Below are 18,067 nucleotides of genomic sequence, written 5' to 3' on the forward strand. Positions count from 1 at the left end.
AATACAGAAATGATAGCTAATCAAATGTTCTTCCTTGTACAACACAAAACAACTATTGGTTTCAGAGGGTTGGACACAAGAGTGGTATCAAAGGAAATTCAATTCCTTCATATATTTGTTAAAATAAAAGAGGTTATATTCTATTTGAGAGAGTTCTGGTATGAAGAATAATGAAAGCTGCACATTGGAAAAAATGGACCTCAAAATTCTTCTACCTCCAGAATTTCTTAACATAATTGTTTCACGAGTAAAAGTGTAACAATGAGAGGAAGACTGGCACAGAGCCGTGGAAGGTTGTGACCTGTGTTCAATTCCGGACCCCACCACATAGTAGCCCTGTGGCCTTTCTGGGCCTCAGTTTCTTCCCATGTAAAGTATCTCCTCATGGAGATGTTGAGAGCCTAAAACAACACACACAAAGGGTTCAGAACAGCACGTGCCCCCAGTGAGCAGAGGTAACTGTGCACCAGGTGGGGACTATTGCATAAACTCTTTGATTCACACTACTCGACAATGTAGTCAGACAAAAGCAAATCCCATATTGAGTTTGTCAACACAGGCAAATATTTCCAAGCCAAGATGTTTGCTTCCAAAGACAACCTCTTCAAAGATGTTTTAACTATTTTGGCAGAAACAAATGTAATCAACACATTTTTAGTCAGTGCTTCCAAGTTTCAAAAATGTGTGAAAATGCTCCACAAAATATTTTTAACAGCAAAGATGGCACAAATATTTTGAAAATTCTGTCTGGCTATAACGGTCTCCCTAAAAGGAAGAGTTAAATAAAGGACAAAAGCAAAAAGTTGATAAAGTTCAAGTACTAATGCTTTAAATTCAGGAAATGCTCATTTATTTCTTAATCAAATAAGGGGGAAAATATAACTATTCTCCTTGTACACCAAAGGCTTTAAATTTTTGCATGTCCTTCATTTAACTGAAAAGATCAAAGCATTGTAATACTGAAAAAGACCCAAATTCTATGCAACTATTTCATAACTAAATTTTCAGAAACTGGTTATGAAATCCAAGTAACAACTAACAACGGTAAACATTTTTAAAAATTAATAAATGCCTTCTCATTTTAAAAGATGAAATAGTTCAGAAAGGAATGAGTTAGTCAACTGTAAACCAAATTACCTTTGTTTTCAAAATTAGTAGACCAAAGCTATCATATAAAAGGAAAAGCATTTAGATTTTATCCTAGTGCTTGAATTCTAATAAAGAATTCTGGAGTCTAAGATTCATAAAAGACTTGGCCAAAGAAAATAATATCAAATAATTATATTTTAGCGAGTTTGAACATTAATATATTCTTCTAACATTTTGAGGTGGTTCTCAATTTTTTTAAGTTTTAAAATACGAAAGTTAATTAAAAATTAAACTCTTCATTATTTAGAGACTGATAATATAATTTATACAATATCCACACTCCTTATTTCTCATCCTCTCTCCTTGGCTTCTTTCCTTGGTTACTGAACTATACGTTGGCAATTCACCAAAAGATGAAAAGGAACATAGGAAGAGTTTGGCTTTCATTAGTTAATATGTGGCTACGCAGTATGGTGGGAAGTTAAAGTTCTTCATGATTACCATCCCAGAGGCCTAACTTCCAGGTGACTAAGTTTACAGTCATGGTCCCTGTCATTTGTTCTACACAAACAATGGGATATACTCCACGCAGAAAAGAGCTATGTTTTATTACTCTCAAAGTGCCTCGTTTTGGTTCAATATATAACAGGTACATAATAAGTGCCTGACAGAGAAATAAAAGAAGAGAGAGATGGAGGAAAGGGTGAAAACAGTAAACAAACAAAAAGGTACACAGTTACATACATGAATTCATAGATATTTAAAAGTGAAAGAGAGGTATACGGGAAAAGGTAGGTAACTTGTATCAGGTTAAGAGTTCAGCTTGGTAAAAATATGTGGGTCAAGCTCTTCCACTTATTGGTTGAATGACTTAAGCAAGTTATTTACCTTTCCTAAGGCTCAGTTTCCTCCTCTGTAAAATGGAGCTAAAAATAGAACCATTCCATAGACTTGCTCTGAAGATTAAATATCACAACAGTGCAGTGTCTGGCATATAGTAGGACTCAACAAATACCATTATTATTAATAGCAGTTTCATGATTTAGTCCAATATTCTCCTCTTCTAGGAAATGAAACTGAGCTTAAAGAAATTTAAAAAGTCCAAGTCATACAGCTCTCTGGGGCAAAGGCTGACTAGAACTCAGACCTCCTGCCTCCTGGGCCCCAAATCCGCACTGCTTATCAGAAAACCTACATTGAGGGGCACCTGGGTGGCTCAGTCAATTAAGCATCCGACTTCAGCTCAAGTCATGATCTGGCAGTTCATGAGTTTGAGCCCCATATCGAACTCACTGCTGTCAGCCTGTCAGCACAGCGCCTGCTTCGGATCCTCTGTCCCCCTTTCTCTGGCCCTCCCCCACTAATACTCTCCCAAAAATAAGTAAATATTACAACAAAGGAAATGAAAAGAAAAGAAAAAAGAAAAACTACATTGAGAAGAGAACAAGATGCAAATGCTAAGCTAGGGTGATGCTGGTTCCCAAAATTTAGCATTTTTAAGAAACATGCTTTTTTTTTAATGTTTTTTTAACATTTATTTATTTTTGAGAGACAGAAAAACAGAGCTTGAGCAGGAGAGGGGTAGAGCAAGAGAGGGAGACACAGAATCCGAAGCAGGATCCAGGCTCTGAGCTGTCAGCACAGGGCTCGACGCGGGGCTTGAACTCACAAGCCACGAGGTCATGACCTGAGCTGAAGTTGGACACTTAGCTGACTGAGCCACCCAGGCACCCGGAAACATGCTTTTAAGAAGTATATGTCTAAAACATATGCCACGTTCTCTTATGCTCCACTAAAAGATACTCTGATCAAGTTAACTCAAGGGTAAGGTGCTTCCCATAAACATTCCAGATAATTCTACTGCAAGGACCCTGAAGTTACACTTGGAGAAGCACTGCTGTAGAAATAAGAAGCATAGGGACCTTCCTATCCATAGTCTTGGGCATTAGAATCATCTGTGGAGCTGTACCCTTAACTATTACATTAGAATCACAGGGGTGACATCCAGGCATCTGTTTGTTTTTTCAATTTTTTTAACATTTTATTTATTTTTGAGAGAGAGAGAGTGTGTGAGCAGGGGAGGGGCAGAGACAGAGGGAGACACAGAATCTGAAGCAGGCTCCAAACTGTCAGCACAGAGCCTGATGCAAGGCTTGAACCCACAAACCATGAGATCATGACCTGAGCTGAAGTTGGACGCTAAATGGACTAAGCCACCCAGGTGCCCCCAGGCCCTCAGGTGACACTTACATGTGGTCAGTTAGAGATTCAATGGCCTATAAACAGAGAAGACAGCCATCTTTGCTGAGATCAATGTAACAAGACTAGAAAGAGGTGGGATTTATGAAACTAGAGAAATAAGAAAGCTTTGTGGGAAAAGCTCAAGGATAAAGGTAGGAGACCTTGTCACAAGGTACAGGAAGCATGTAAGTCTTAGACAAATAAATCCCTGAAGAAGGTGACTGCAATGAGCTCATTCCTCCCTGTTCCCAAACATGATCTGCCTTTTCCACCACTGTTTATAATACTCATCCTTCACAGATGAACATCAACTCCTATAAACATCAACCCCTGCTCTGACCTCACAGCAATATCCTTCAGCACTTTGACAATTAATCTAAGTAGGTTGCTGAGCAGCTCAACTCAGCTACTGCCATTTACTGTGCTGCCTTTAAGGACATTACTTAACCTTAATTTTGAATTCTTCATTCTATAAAAGAAGAACTGTCAATTTTGCCTATTCATACAGTTGTCAGGGTAATCAAAAGCCACAATGTTTCTAAAATCCTTTTTCTAATTCCAAAGCAATACACAAATCTAAGATACTCCTTTTTTTTATTTTCAACTCCTGATCAGAGGCAAGATATAACATGACTCTGAGATTTTATTTGGTAGGCACTCAAACAGCGGCTGGCTGAGCCACCTCCACAGAACCCCTGCGCCTGGAGGAGCATTCTAGGTCAGCATAGGATGGCAAGGATTTAAAGGGGAGGTAGGCCGATCACCTATACTAAGAATGATAAATTTCATAGGACCAGGGAAGTTAAAGTCAGAGGCCTGCACTAAGTCGAAGTTTAATAAAAGTTCAGAGAACCGTACACTATTCTACTTGGAAGCTAACTTAAAAGTCATCAACCTCAATCCTGCAGACAATGACCAAGAGAAAGAGTGGAATCAATAGGGAAGATATGAAAAAGATCCTGAAGGATTAAATAAAAGGAATGCTAGCTAACCAGTCATTTCTGAGCTGTAATGCTAATAAAGGGGTTGAGGGCTCTCATTTGCATTTGATTCTCTAACAAAAAAAGTAGAGTCTGGGGCGCCTGGGTGGCTCAGTTGGTTGAGCGTCTGACTCCAGCTCAGGTCCTGATCTCACAGTTCTTGAGTTCAAGCCCCACGTCAGGCTCTGTGCTGACAGCTCAGAGCCTGGAGCATGCTTTGGATTCTGTGTCTCCCTCTCTCTCTGTTCCTTCCCTGCTGGCACTCTGTCTCTGTCTCTCTCAAAAATAAATAAAGATTCGGGGCGCCTGGGTGGCGCAGTCGGTTAAGCATCCGACTTCAGCCAGGTCACGATCTCACAGTCCGTGAGTTCGAGCCCCGCGTCAGGCTCTGGGCTGATGGCTCAGAGCCTGGAGCCTGTTTCCGATTCTGTGTCTCCCTCTCTCTCTGCCCCTCCCCCGTTCATGCTCTGTCTCTCTCTGTCCCAAAAATAAATAAAAAACGTTGAAAAAAAAATTTTTTTTTAAATAAATAAATAAAGATTTAAAAAGATTAAAAAAAAAAGTAGAGTCCAATGCAAGATAAATAGTTCTAACCAAGGTAATTAAGCAAACAGAATCAAACACCTCAAAAGGTGACAGGAAGAATGTCCTAAGAGAAGTTACCTAAGCTGTCGGTTCTGACACTTTGTAAGCCCCAGAATGAAGAGTCTTTTTCTGGACTGCAGAAAAATAAGACATCAAACTCCTCAGACAATGACTATCCTATTCAGTTTTCACCCCGAAAGATGTAACGCTTTGGTAAGTACTTCCACATCACAATTATTTAACAAATCTAACTGGCAGGTTTGCACCTTCTTTTCACATATATTTACCATTGAAGTTTCAAAAATCTTCAAAAATATTCCAATTAGAAAAGTAAAATCCTTGGCATGAGGATAATACAAGGGGGGGAAAAGAAGGTCTGTGTAGCACTTAGGAAACAGACTTTGATTTTAAGAATTTCCAATATTGAAAAAATTTTAAGGCTTACAAGAAGCCAAATTATACAAAAAAAACACCTAGAAAACATGAAGCAAAGCAAGAGGTTGCATTAGTAAACACGGAACAGCTAAGTCGTTTCTTTTCACGCTGACATGGACTATATGCTTTCTTTTCGAAAGGTAACCACTGAAAACTGTAAATATTAAGGGATGACATAATATTGGCAAGGTGTGGTGATGTATGTAAACAAAAACACCTTCAGCGAATTCAGCAGCTAAGGCCCAAAATGATCATGCACACTGACCCTCATAAAACTTGATTCTATCACTGTGCCAATGATCTCTGCTGACCTTGCCAAGACTGTTTATCATCACATACCCCATTTATGTCCGGAGTTTGTGTAAAAAGACAAAGTTAGAAGTAGCTTAAAGAAAAAGCCATCAAATTCCAACTAGTAACATGTAGAGGCTGTTTGGGTAACACATGTCTCAAGCAAGTAAATAAATTTTACTTACATTTAAATGTAAGTAAATATACATTTTGCGCTTATGTTTATGTTTTAAAGACAAGTGAAACCCCAGAGAAATAACTCATCTGAAGCTAAATATCAGTGTTAGGAATAAAGATCTCAACTTCCTGCCAGATGGTATCATACTGAAATTCCTATGACATGCTGCCCAAATGGTTTCTGATTTTAGATGGGGGCTGAGGAACAACTCATGTAACAGAGACAAAAGATTTGGGTGATTTCCTCCGTGCTACCCATCCCAACACACACACACACACACACACACACACACACACACACACACACACACAAACTTAAAGCAAGTATATGAGTGTTCCTATGCATGAAAACTGATAGAGAACTAGAACTGACTTTTCCAAACTTCTCAATTAGCAAGCCAGCACTGACCGATAACTGTATTGTATTCTGTCTACATTTGTCATGAGGCTATTGTCTTCTCATGACTATTTTCTGATTCAATTTTGCCTACAAGTTTCCAAAAGCTATTCCACAGGAAAAGTCAAGAGATGTGAACTAGAGAACTTCAGAAGATGTGCATTCTCTTTCAATGAAGCTTTTTTAAGTCTTCCGACGACAACAAAAATGTATAGGGGTTTAAAGTGTGATCAAAGAATGTGGAAATCACAGAAAATAAAAATCACAATAACCAAACCTAAGATTACAGACAATAAAACGCACCAAGAACTCTCCAACTTCCACACAAGCTAATATGAAAATAATTTAAAACAGACAAATTACAGAACCTCCCTCGGATTATAAGCACCAGGAGTACTTATTTACACCTGCAACTCAGACTCTGTGTTTCACTTACCTCATTTCCATCTGTGCCCCTGGAAGCAGAGAACACAATAGTACAGAGGGAATGACATCTCTTTTTTCCAAAGTGAAAATTGTTTATCTCACAAGGGCAGAATCTCTCAGTGTTATGCTTTTCTTGAACACTGCTATAATTTTTTGATGGGTCTTCAGAAAGCCCACTTTTTTCAGAAGATCTCTCTGTACCATAGTGAATGGAACTTAAGCTGGCTGCCTTTCGTAAAGAGAAAACCTCAGTTTTCCTTTGGAATGTTATTTCTCTCCTGTTGACAGCATCTAAATGTTCCTTCCTCTTTGCACAATATGGAGTGCTGTTCTTTTCTGGAATCCTTTCGTCCAGATCACTAACTTTTACTTCTGTTTCACTGTCATCAGCAGGAGAGGTGTCCACATGGTAAGACCGAATGCTCACAGTACTCGGCACAAGTTTCTGTTTCATATCATCAACTACAACTGCTGTCCCCTCTTGCCGAATACCACTTTCCGGTGTGAGGTTTGGGGCGGCAGATCCCTCCCGCACCAGTCCCCTGAGTGAAAAAGCAGGCTGTTCTCTTGAGAGCTGAACGCTGCTCTCCCTCTTGTCTTCATTGTCCTGGCTTGGCTTTACTGAGTCTGTGTCACCTACAGTTGTCTTGACCGGTTTTCTCCTGAAATATTTTCTTCTGGGAGAGTATTTTTCAGGGCTCAAAGGAGTTTTGGCAGGATCTAAATACTGTTCTTCTTTCTCAGCTCTTACACATCTGCAGACATTCCCCATTTGATTTGCAGGAAATCACAGTTCCACAGATTCACTCATTTCAAAATCCAGGGCTTACCTAGATCTTCCGCATTAAGTCTGAAAGTCCCACTCTGACCTCTAATTCCTCAGACTTTGTGACCATCCTCTTCAGCATGAAGCCATTTTGCTTATGAGAAAAACACACGCAAGAAATGCCATGGCATCTTGCCCAGCTGGGTCCCTGTGTCTCATTAGACACCGTGGCTTATTTCTGGCCACCAATCCTTTTAGACAAACATTAGTGTTCACGGTAAAATTACAGCGCTGCTGAGCTTTCAAGGCAAACCTCAGCTTTATCACACGAGAAGACTCTGACCCTCACTCTAACTTTCGATTTTCAGAAATGCAGTTACGCTACCAAAGTTTGCATTAACCTTTGAAACTACTGGTGGTTCAACAAATCTGAGAGCAAACAAAAAGCAAATACAGGAGTAATTTAACAAAATGTCTTTCAAATTTAGTTTCAGAGAGTCTCTACCATATAATTTTTTTCTTAAGAAAAAACAACTAATTTTGGTACTTGCCAAAAAAAAAAGGCTCAAAAATCTATGTAAATTATACTCAGACTTTTTAAAAACATCAGCCATTAAAAAAAACCAACAGGATGAGTCAATCGCTGAAGGAGAGATAATAAATGCTAAATTCCTAAAAATATCAATTAAAATTATTTCTAAAATCTTATAAAATAGTTTCTAATATTTTTCACATTTTCACATGACACCAATTTCCAAGTCATTTTCCTTATGTGATCATTAGTATTTTCACATAAGCAAATTGATAAATTTTATGATTTAAAGCATAAAATGCTTAGCCAAAAGAAACACATGAATGTGTTTCTTTTACATGAAGGAAGGCAGTTAAACTTCATATATAACTTTTGTAATTGTACCCTAGTTAAATATTATGCAATTTTACTAGGGTCTTCCTGTAAAAATAGTAAATCAGTATGGAGCCTGATTATCTAAGGTGTGCATATTTCTAAAACTGAGTCACAGATGTGGTAAAAAGAAAATTAGTATGGCATGACTGGACTTACACGTAAGCAGATTATCATTTGACTCATTAGAAAAAAAAAAATAATTGCCATTCTCTAGGTAGACTGATCAGAAGACGGAACTCATTATACTTTTCTAAATAAGAATATCCAATTAAATAGGCAAGTTAGCAATGTTGCTGATACTTGTCAATAGGCCTGTGTGATGAGGCTTTCCTTAATGATTCAAAAAGAAAATGAAACAATCTCCAATGGCAAAACTGAGTATCCTAGGAGACAAACCGGCAAAAATAAAGGCTCAGATGTGGGTTTATTTTTAATTTGATTTTCAATGTCTTCATTGGCAATGGAACATTATTCACGAGAATTTAAAGTATAATGGCTAGAGTCTGTACTGGCAAGATAAAGGCACAACTAACCAGTGATGTGCATCCCATCCGCCATTCCTTCTAGCCCTGCCAGTCTGAGCAACTGCCCCCTCTCCCAGAAATGGCCCAACTTTAGTCTCTGCCTGGAAGCTAGCATTCGTCCCGCAAAGTCTAGCTCTAATATCAGTAAAAATTTCCCTTACTCTCTAACACCTTGCTGATCCTACCACAAGGATCCCCATTTTTATTTATATTGCATTGGACTCGTCACCAATAGATTTATGAACATTGTCCCAACAGATAGAACAACATACTTCATTATCTTAGTATCTCTGAATCTAGCGTATGGTAACTATTGATAGAGGATTACTGTGTTGATAATGCTTATCTTCAGACAGCCTGACTGGAAAAGAGATTCAACTTGTGATACTGGTAATAAATCTATTTTTAATAACTAATTGATCTTTTAAAGTTACTTCCCTTATTTATGCAAAGTATAGAGACAAAACAAACAAACAAAAACAACCAAAACTCACTTGGAGTGAGGATGATCACCACTGCTGTAAATAGCCTTTTATCTTGGCATAATCAGACAATCATTCTAATCTTAAATTTTCAAAGTACTATGAAAAGTTCTTTCATTCAAATAAGAAAAAAAATTTTTATTTTACCAAAACATTGTTGCATTCCACTTTAAACAGATCTGGGTCTAATTTTTAAATATTGGTGATAATTTAATTTAATATGCTGTAGTTATTGTAGTTCAGGTCCTAAAATACACTGGAACTCATAATACATGCCACAGGACCATTAGGATTATATTAGAAGTACTTCTGTGGCTGGTCTTCCTTTTTCTCCCAATGACAAAACGCAGAGTTTCTTAATACAGAATTCTTTTTTAAAAAGTTTATTTATTTTTTTTTTAATTTTTTTTTTTCAACGTTTATTTATTTTTGGGACAGAGAGAGACAGAGCATGAACGGGGGAGGGGCAGAGAGAGAGGGAGACACAGAATCGGAAACAGGCTCCAGGCTCCGAGCCATCAGCCCAGAGCCTGACGCGGGGCTCGAACTCACGGACCGCGAGATCGTGACCTGGCTGAAGTCGGACGCTCAACCGACTGCGCCACCCAGGCGCCCCTATTTATTTATTTTTGAGAGAGAGACAGAGAGTGAGCACGTGGGAGCACAAGCAAGGGAAGGGCAGAGAGAAGGGGAGAGAGGGAATCCCAAGCAGGCTCTGTGCTGTCAGCGCAGAGCCCGATGCAGGGCTCAAACCCACAAACCGTGAGATCATGACCTGAGCCGAAATCGAGTTGGACACTTAACCAACTGAGCCACCCAGGCTCCCCAGTATATAATTCTTTTTTGAATGACATTTTGCTTTATATCTCTCCAAACTTAAGGTTCTATATAGACTGATTCTAATTCCCAACCATTTTCTCACATTTTGGTCTGACATTTTCTGGTTTCTGCTTGGGAAATGTTTTCTCCAAGGTCTCCAGTCGCTTGGGAATGTTTTCTCCAAGGTCTCCAAAGTCTTCCTTCCTAGACAAAACTATGGCTTAGTCTTCATTTTCTTATTTCATACTGCTCATCATTCCTTTATAATTGAAACTCTCTTCCCCTGGCTTCAGCAATACTAGATTTTCTTGTTGCTTTCATCTATCTCTCCAAATGTTCCTTTTCTGTTTCCCCAGATGGAACTTCTTCCTCCTGCATCCCAAATCATGGGCCTTCCCTAAACTTCTGTCCTTAGCTCTTCATGTATTCAAGAGGATTCTCTCAAATCCTCTGGAGATCCCTCTCTCCAACACTTTCATACTGATAACTCCAAGTGTGTCACCTGTAGCCGACTTCCCAAACTGCTCAGTGCACAGATGCACAGGACGCCCGCCACACCATCAAACCCACCCGGGAGGTCATTCATTCTCCCCTGACCATCACTCTGTTTCTCTCAGTCATCTACTGGTTTCTTGTTTGTTTTATCTGTCAGGCGCAACGGTTCAGAGTCAGCCTTAATCCCTCTCCTTCGTTCTCTGTGCTCTGTTGCTAAGCCCATTCCTTTCTTCTTTCAAAATGCCATCCCTTGGATTCAATTTTCATCCCCATCTGAGTCCTGACCTTTATCACTCTACTCTGAGATCACCACCTCGGCTTCTTAGCCACCTTTGTCTCCCTAACTACAGACTCTACTCATTTCAATTTATTTCATGTAGAATTGATAGATTTAGTTTCCTAAAACATTATTTTTCAGGTTCAGAAGGGTTAAGTGATGCACCCAATGTAATCAACTGCCATAAGTAAGAGTTAATGGTGACACTTAGCGCTGCCTCCCACCACAGTCTGGGTGGCTTCCTACTGCCTCACAGCGCTCTTACTCTGACATTCAAACTCCAGCCACAGCCTGTTTCCCAACTGTGTCGGTAATGATGGGATTGGCTCCCTGCTCCAACAGGCATTTTGTCTTCCCATGTGGGGTTCCTGCAGTCTCTACCCTACTAAAAGTTGTGGGACCTGATCCACTGAGGACTAATTAAAGGATCCCCAGGGGCACCTGGGTGGCTCAGTCAGTTAAGTGTCCAACTTCAGCTCAGGTCAAGATCTCACGGTTTGTGAGTTCAAATCCTGTGTTGGGCTCTGTGCTGACAGCTCAGAGCCTAGAGCCTGCTTCAGATTCTGTGTCTCCCTCTCTCTCTGCCCTTCCCTTGCTCGTACTCTCTCTCCCTCAAAAATAAACATTTAAAAGAACTTAAAAAATAATAATAATTAAAGGATCACTGAGAATGCTGAGGAACTACACATGAAATGTGCTGTTCAGCCAGTTCTACTTAGCCTTTACCCAATTCTAGAAACAAGGTCTTGGCTCTGGGCCCAAATCCTTGCTGTGGTTTAGTGCTCAGTCCCCTAATCCCCTAAGGCAGGAGTGCTCTAATAATTGGGACCCTTAGATCTTTAGGGTCTTGCCTCTAGTTCCTGCTACTGGATCACCCTGACAGCAATACCCCCACACTGTGGGAACATTCACCTGTATTAGCTACCCTGTAGTCAGCCTGGTGACACCTAGTCACCTGGGTCTTCTCCAATTTCCTACCGCTGTAATTTTGTTCACCTGCCTGTTCAGGTGCTGGGACTACCTAGACTCTAATTCCTATAGCTCTCCATACCTGTCACATTTATCCTGCTCCCAAATGAGCCCCAGGTACACTATTTCCCACTATTCCCTTACAAATCTTAAATCCCAATAAAACTTGCACAAATTAAGAAATAAGTATTATTCCTCCTGTGATTTGGTTCCAAATCCCAGCTCCTTCCTGAAGCTGGCAAGCTACCTCTTCCTCCTTTAAGGTCCAACTGAACAGCAGTCATTCAGTATGACTTGCCACATGCCTACTATGGGTCAGGCTGTGGACTGCACAGAGAATATGCATCAGCAGGAAAATGGTTCATAAACGAAAGAAAGTTCCAGAGTTAGGATTCACCTTAAATCAAATAAAGATGTTTTTTTTTTCCAAAAAAAAAAAACTAAAAAATCAAAATAAGCCCTCAACGAGCACAGATTTTTTATATAAATCATAGTTAACAAATCTGCACTGACTCTCCTCAAATCCAATTTGAGAAAGTACAGGTCTACACAAAATACAGATTCTTCTAATTCAGGAGATACCGTTATGAGAATTATACTGCCATCTAGTGTCTATCAACAGGAAAAAGGAGTTTGCATAGCTGAGAAACCATAGAACCTATAAAAACCATTCTAAGGATTGAATCATAAAATTTTTATGTATCTAAATCAAGTAATACTATCCAATAAATAAAAGAAATGAGTCTGCATTCCATAAAAAGAATCTGTGTCTTCCAACACTGAGACTGAAACCGCTTAAAAGCAGAAGTTAAAATCAAAATGGCTGCATTAATGCTTCAGGGAGGTTCAATTTTAAACTAAGTAACCTTTTTCCTCTCTTCCGTAAACCTCTCCTTCCTCCCTTCTTAGCCTTTTGCTTCAGGAACCCAGAGCCACCTAGAAAACACGATGAACTTGGCTAGTAGTAGGTACACAATTCCTGTGGAAACCAGCTGGATCCTGTATTTCCCTATAAAATCCTGGAGCCCCTTCCTCCAGGTGGGCTTGTATTTTGAGGGCCTGAGCCTGCTGCAGTCTTCTTTGCCCAGCAAAGCAACAAAGCTATTGTTCCTCTTAAAGCTATTGTTCCTCTTTATATCCAAACTCTTGTCTTCACCATACATATTTGGGCTCCAGAGCATAGAGGCCAGTTTTCCACAACAGGATTACAAGCATCTTAGAATATTTAAGCTCATCAATACCAGGAGACAGGGTGCAAGGTTCACAGGCAGTATGTTACTTGAAAGGAAAAATTCAAATGTACTTTTTAAGAAGCCTGAAATTTATTTTCTTCCATAGGATGTAAGTGCATAATTTATTCTTCATATGAACCACTTGAAAATCAGCAATGAGAGGCTAAAAGAAATGATAACTAAGAAAAATTAAGCTTACCTGAAAGTGCAAAATTATTGTCCATATTAATCCCAAAGTCAACTTGGGATTTCCATCTGTTATGTCATCATTTCTAATATTCACTAATTTCACCTGTGTTATATGGAAAGAAGAAATAAAGAAAATTTTTTCAAACCAGCACATAAGTTATATTTACCTACATAAAATCAATTCTAAATTACACAAAGAAAAAAATTGAGTGATCTAAATACAAGTAAATCCTCAAAATATTGTCTTACTCCCTTATCTCTACTCACTTTAGATTGCAAATTATAGAGTCACCACAAAGGAAAAAAAAAAGGGCGTTACTCTGGTTTTTCTTCTAGAACAAGTATTATAAGTAATCACTTTCCAATTGAAAAATACTACTGAAGTTGGGAATTCTTAAATACTTGAGATTTTAAAATTAGACACAATTTTATCACTTGAAAATAAGCTTTACTTTGCTCTAACCATTAAGATACTGTTCTGAACCATAAAATAGTTTAACAACTTTCTCATACTTCTGTCACAAAGTGGGGAAAAAATTTAAAAAAAAAACTAGCATCTTTTTTCCATTTATCTACCATAAATTGTTACCAAGATAAATAAATATATAAGTCACTGGATATTTGGAAGGCTGCTCAAATATGAAAAATAAAAATAAAAATAAAAACAAACAATAATAATACTTAGACTTAAAGCTTATTAACTATCAAATTATGCATTTTCAGGTAAACAAATATAGTAATGATACCTATCATTTATATCCTGGGTAAAAATAATTAAATATCATGAATCAAACACAATAATAACTGACATCTCACTTCCTGGACAAAACACTGACAAAAACACTTCAGACAAGGAAACATAATCAACCATCAGTCCTTCTGAAAACTTCCACTAGAATTAAGAATAATAAGGTAAATAGGAGTGCCTGGATGGCTCAGTTGGTTAAGCATCTGCCTCTTGATCTCAACTCAGGTCATGATCTCACAGTTTGAATTCAAGCCTCTCATCCTGCTCTGTGCTGATGGTGCGGAGCCTGCTTGGGATTCTGTCTCTCCTCTATGGCCCCCACCCCCACTTGTACTCTCTCGCTCTTTCCAAATAAATAAACCTCAAAAATATTTTTTAAAAAAGAATAATAAGGTAAATAAAAGTAACATTTAACATATTTAAGCACGCAGTGTTTATCTGAGTTTAAGTAAATCACTGTAATGTTAATAAACTAAATAAATGAATAAAAAAATGGTGTTTACCTCTCCCCGTTTTCCTCCCTTCCTTTTTTCTTTATTCCATTAACAAGCTAAATTGCTGCCACCTCTGATTTCTCATTGTTCGCAGTAATTTTCCATTCCCCTGATTTTCTTTCTTTCCTTTTCTCTACTATTTGAAAAATTACCAATATTTTGGCTTATACCACTATAATACCACAATGCCACCAAATCAAGATCATATCCAATATGGTTTTCATTCTTTAACCATGACTGCTTCTAAAACCTCAAGTTAGTTGGAGGTTGTTGTTTTATTTTTAACTCCTTTTAATTACCCAATATTATCTATTTATAAAAAAAATATTGTCGTATCACTAAATATTAAAAACGCTTACACTAAGTTTTTTGAAAGTAGTCCATCAACTATTTTTTATAAAAATAATTTTATATACTAAGTATAAATAATAAAATATTGCCCCACTACTAAGAACTTTTCATAGGCATTCTTAACATTCTCTTGCTACTAAAAGGTCATTAACTTCCTAGGCAAAGCATTCCAATTCTAACAGAAGGAAAATCAGTAGCTCTTATTCAGATGGAAATGCAGCCACTTATAATTCCTGTGGGCTTACACCTACTATTAACTTCCTTTTCTTTGGAGCAAATGTTTGAACATATTTTTAAATATTTGTCTCTCAAAAGCACAAAATTAAACATTATAATTGACAAATGTAACCGTTTCATCCCCTGACATGTTCCTATCTAGATGTACTCCATCACATATGTTTATATGATTATAGTCTTTGAAAAACATCATACCTGGCGTCTTTTCAAATAGTCAAGTGCAATTTGTACATTCTGTAGTCTGTGAAAACGCATCCGACCTTTTTCTCTGGGCTAAGAATAGAAAAATGCAGGGTATAAAAAACACTATAGTTTCTGATACCACTGACCATGCTAAATACACTTATGACGTATACTCTATAAATATACTTTATGCTCATCTTAACATATCAAAACAGGATTTAATATTTGGGTAAACCCATTAGATTTTTTAAATTAAAATTAAATTAAATTACATTAAATACTTTTAACTGTTTTGTATTATTTGAAATTGAATTTAAACAAATAGGGATTTCTCCAAATGTTTTATTTAAACATATGCTTTATTCCATTTTGCTTTATTTAAACAAAAGGAAAAGAAAAAATGCCACAGAACATACAGACTTTTTATAGTCATTATACTACAATTCTAGCCTACAGTTTATTAGCTTTGGATGCACAGAAAGAATTAAATACCATTCCCCATTTTGCCTTCTTAATAAAGTCTATTGTCAAGCGGGTTTTTATAATTATATATGTATGGCACGTTAATGAAAATAAGGTAAAGTAGCATGCAGTTAGTATAAAAATCACCAAGAAGGAGAAAGATGGAGTCTTACTTAGCCATGATAGAGGAAGAGAAAAAAGCAATTAAAGCCATATATTTCCTCTTTATTTTATTTTAGCTTTTTCACAAAATCAGTTGGACTGTAATAGTTTTACTGCTTAGGGATGGACATGACTGTTTATGATCTCAGGAAAACTGGCAATCCATAATTCTTTTCGTTGGTGCCGTTTTCCTTGAGAAATGTAACAAGTTAGCAGACAGAAAACATAAGGAGATAGAGCTGAGAAGATGCTTAACAAAAATACAAAGAATGGAGTTGAAATTTTTCACATAAAATCTCCCAAAAGGAAGAAAAGAAAAAAAACACTGACAGCTTAGCTTCTCAAATATGAATATTGAGAGCCAAGGCACCATAATGAAAAGACAGCAGAGTACAGAACGGAAAAATAGGTTCTATATAAACAGGTAGAAATAATGTTGGTAAATTCACCCAATGGATCTAAAAAAAAAGCACAATTTCCAAATCAGGGGCACTTGGGATGTAGATGACAAAAGAAGCATTATCTGTCTTGCAAAGGTGGGCTGAAGTTAACTAAGTGTCATGAAGATGAAACAGTTCTATAGGTTCTACCAGGAATCCAGATTTTAAAACTTTCCCCCCTTCTAAATAAAAATAAGACATAGAAAATACATAAATAATGTCCATCACATACCTATTGCCAGTATGATTTAAAGCATAAACTTAAATAGGAAATAAATTTCCATAAGTCCCTTCAAATAAAGCAATAGTTGCCACATTTGAAATATAAATTCCAGAAGTGGAACAAATTTGCATAAAAATTAGCAGGCTAGTTGTCAAGATTTCCACATTTATATAAAATGCATGTAAAATTCTTTAGCTAAAATGGCATCATATAATTCAATCACATATGTTCAATTACCATGCACTGCACAGTAATGTCTAAATAAATTTAAAGAGAAAATATTTCCTTTGTCCAATTTTTTTGGTACACACACATCTACCTCACTATGGGTTTTGGTCCTTTCTATAATTTTCTAAAAAGGAGCCCGAACCCATGGGTTACTTCTCTATCACGTTAGCGCTCACCGCACTGTAATGGCTAGGTTAGTCGAGTTATGGGGGCCGACACCTACCCCCTTATCCTCATCCTCCACATCCTCATGCTGTTCATATTCGCATGCTTCTGTTGCACTCACCAATCGTAAGGTCTTCAAAAAATCTCGCTCCCTTGGCTAATGAATATAACAGACAGAAGATAGGACAGCAAAGACACAAGACAGACCAGAAATGAAAAGAAGAGCATGAACAGAACATAATGAAGGAGAACAAGTAACCAAGAAGGGGAAGTAATGTTCACAAAAAAGGAAATGACACCTGTGGAATGGGTTAGACCATTTTCCAGAAAGCAATGTTTATTTCCTTGCTATTTGTGAGTCTTTTAATATGTGGTTATATTATGCATCCAACCTCTGCTAAGCAAAAAAACCCAAAGGTAAAAAAAGAAGCAAGAACAAAAATAGTAGTTTTATTATAGAACTGATTACATAAGCAAAGTAGTCAAAGGGCTTCAATCTCCCAAATTCACATCACTTGAAGTCTGAAAATGATCAGGAATCTAACCAGAACTCTTTTTTTCAGGCAGAATTCACAGCTCTAAAGGTGAATGTTGCAAAAATCTGAACAGTCTCTACCAACAACACACTGGTCCCTACGTAGACAGCATTACGTGTTCTTCAAACTAAATTAGGAAATTTAAAACTTACCAAGGTATCTCCCGAAAGAACCTCTAAAAGAGAGATTAAATTGTGTCCATCCCTTAAGTCTTCATAGAGATCATTCACATGTTTTCGAACCTACACAAAGAAAAGCAATTTAACTTTTGGGCCTAGAACGTAGATCATCTTTAACACTAAAACAAGAACAAGGACAAGTAGGAAACATTCCTCATACAGTGTTCATTCTTGCAGCAATATTTTCACTTTGATTTTCTCATTACTTAAAAACTAAATTTGAATTTAAAAAAAACTAAAAAAAGTAAATTTCATATTAGTAATTCCTAAAGACAAACAAAATTGTTATCTTTTTAACATACTAGAGTTACTATAAATAAGCTTGGACAACTACATAGGGTTACAATTTTTTAAATACAGGCAATGGCAATAACCTTA

The 18,067-nt window shown here is 37.4% G+C and overlaps 1 protein-coding gene across 11 annotated transcripts in view; it reads right to left on the reverse strand.

Moving 5' to 3' along the window:
• The window catches only part of DST (dystonin), a 494,969-nt gene that overhangs the window by 211,772 nt on the left and 265,130 nt on the right, over window positions 1-18,067 (reverse strand). For 6 of the 11 annotated variants that reach the window (XM_030315745.1, XM_032593191.1, XM_030315742.1 and 3 more), the window contains 3 exons: window positions 17,663-17,752; window positions 15,307-15,384; window positions 13,292-13,384 (listed from right to left, as the gene is read on the reverse strand). In XM_030315745.1, the coding sequence (XP_030171605.1) occupies window positions 13,292-13,384; window positions 15,307-15,384; window positions 17,663-17,752 (261 nt within the window). Of the gene's footprint in view, window positions 1-6,631; window positions 7,677-13,291; window positions 13,385-15,306; window positions 15,385-17,032; window positions 17,132-17,662; window positions 17,753-18,067 lie in introns of those variants that run through there. The other 5 variants (XM_032593190.1, XM_032593189.1, XM_032593192.1 and 2 more) reach the window with 3 other exon arrangements.

Source organism: Lynx canadensis, chromosome B2 (assembly GCF_007474595.2).
Source record: "Lynx canadensis isolate LIC74 chromosome B2, mLynCan4.pri.v2, whole genome shotgun sequence".
Lineage (NCBI taxonomy): Eukaryota > Metazoa > Chordata > Mammalia > Carnivora > Felidae > Lynx > Lynx canadensis.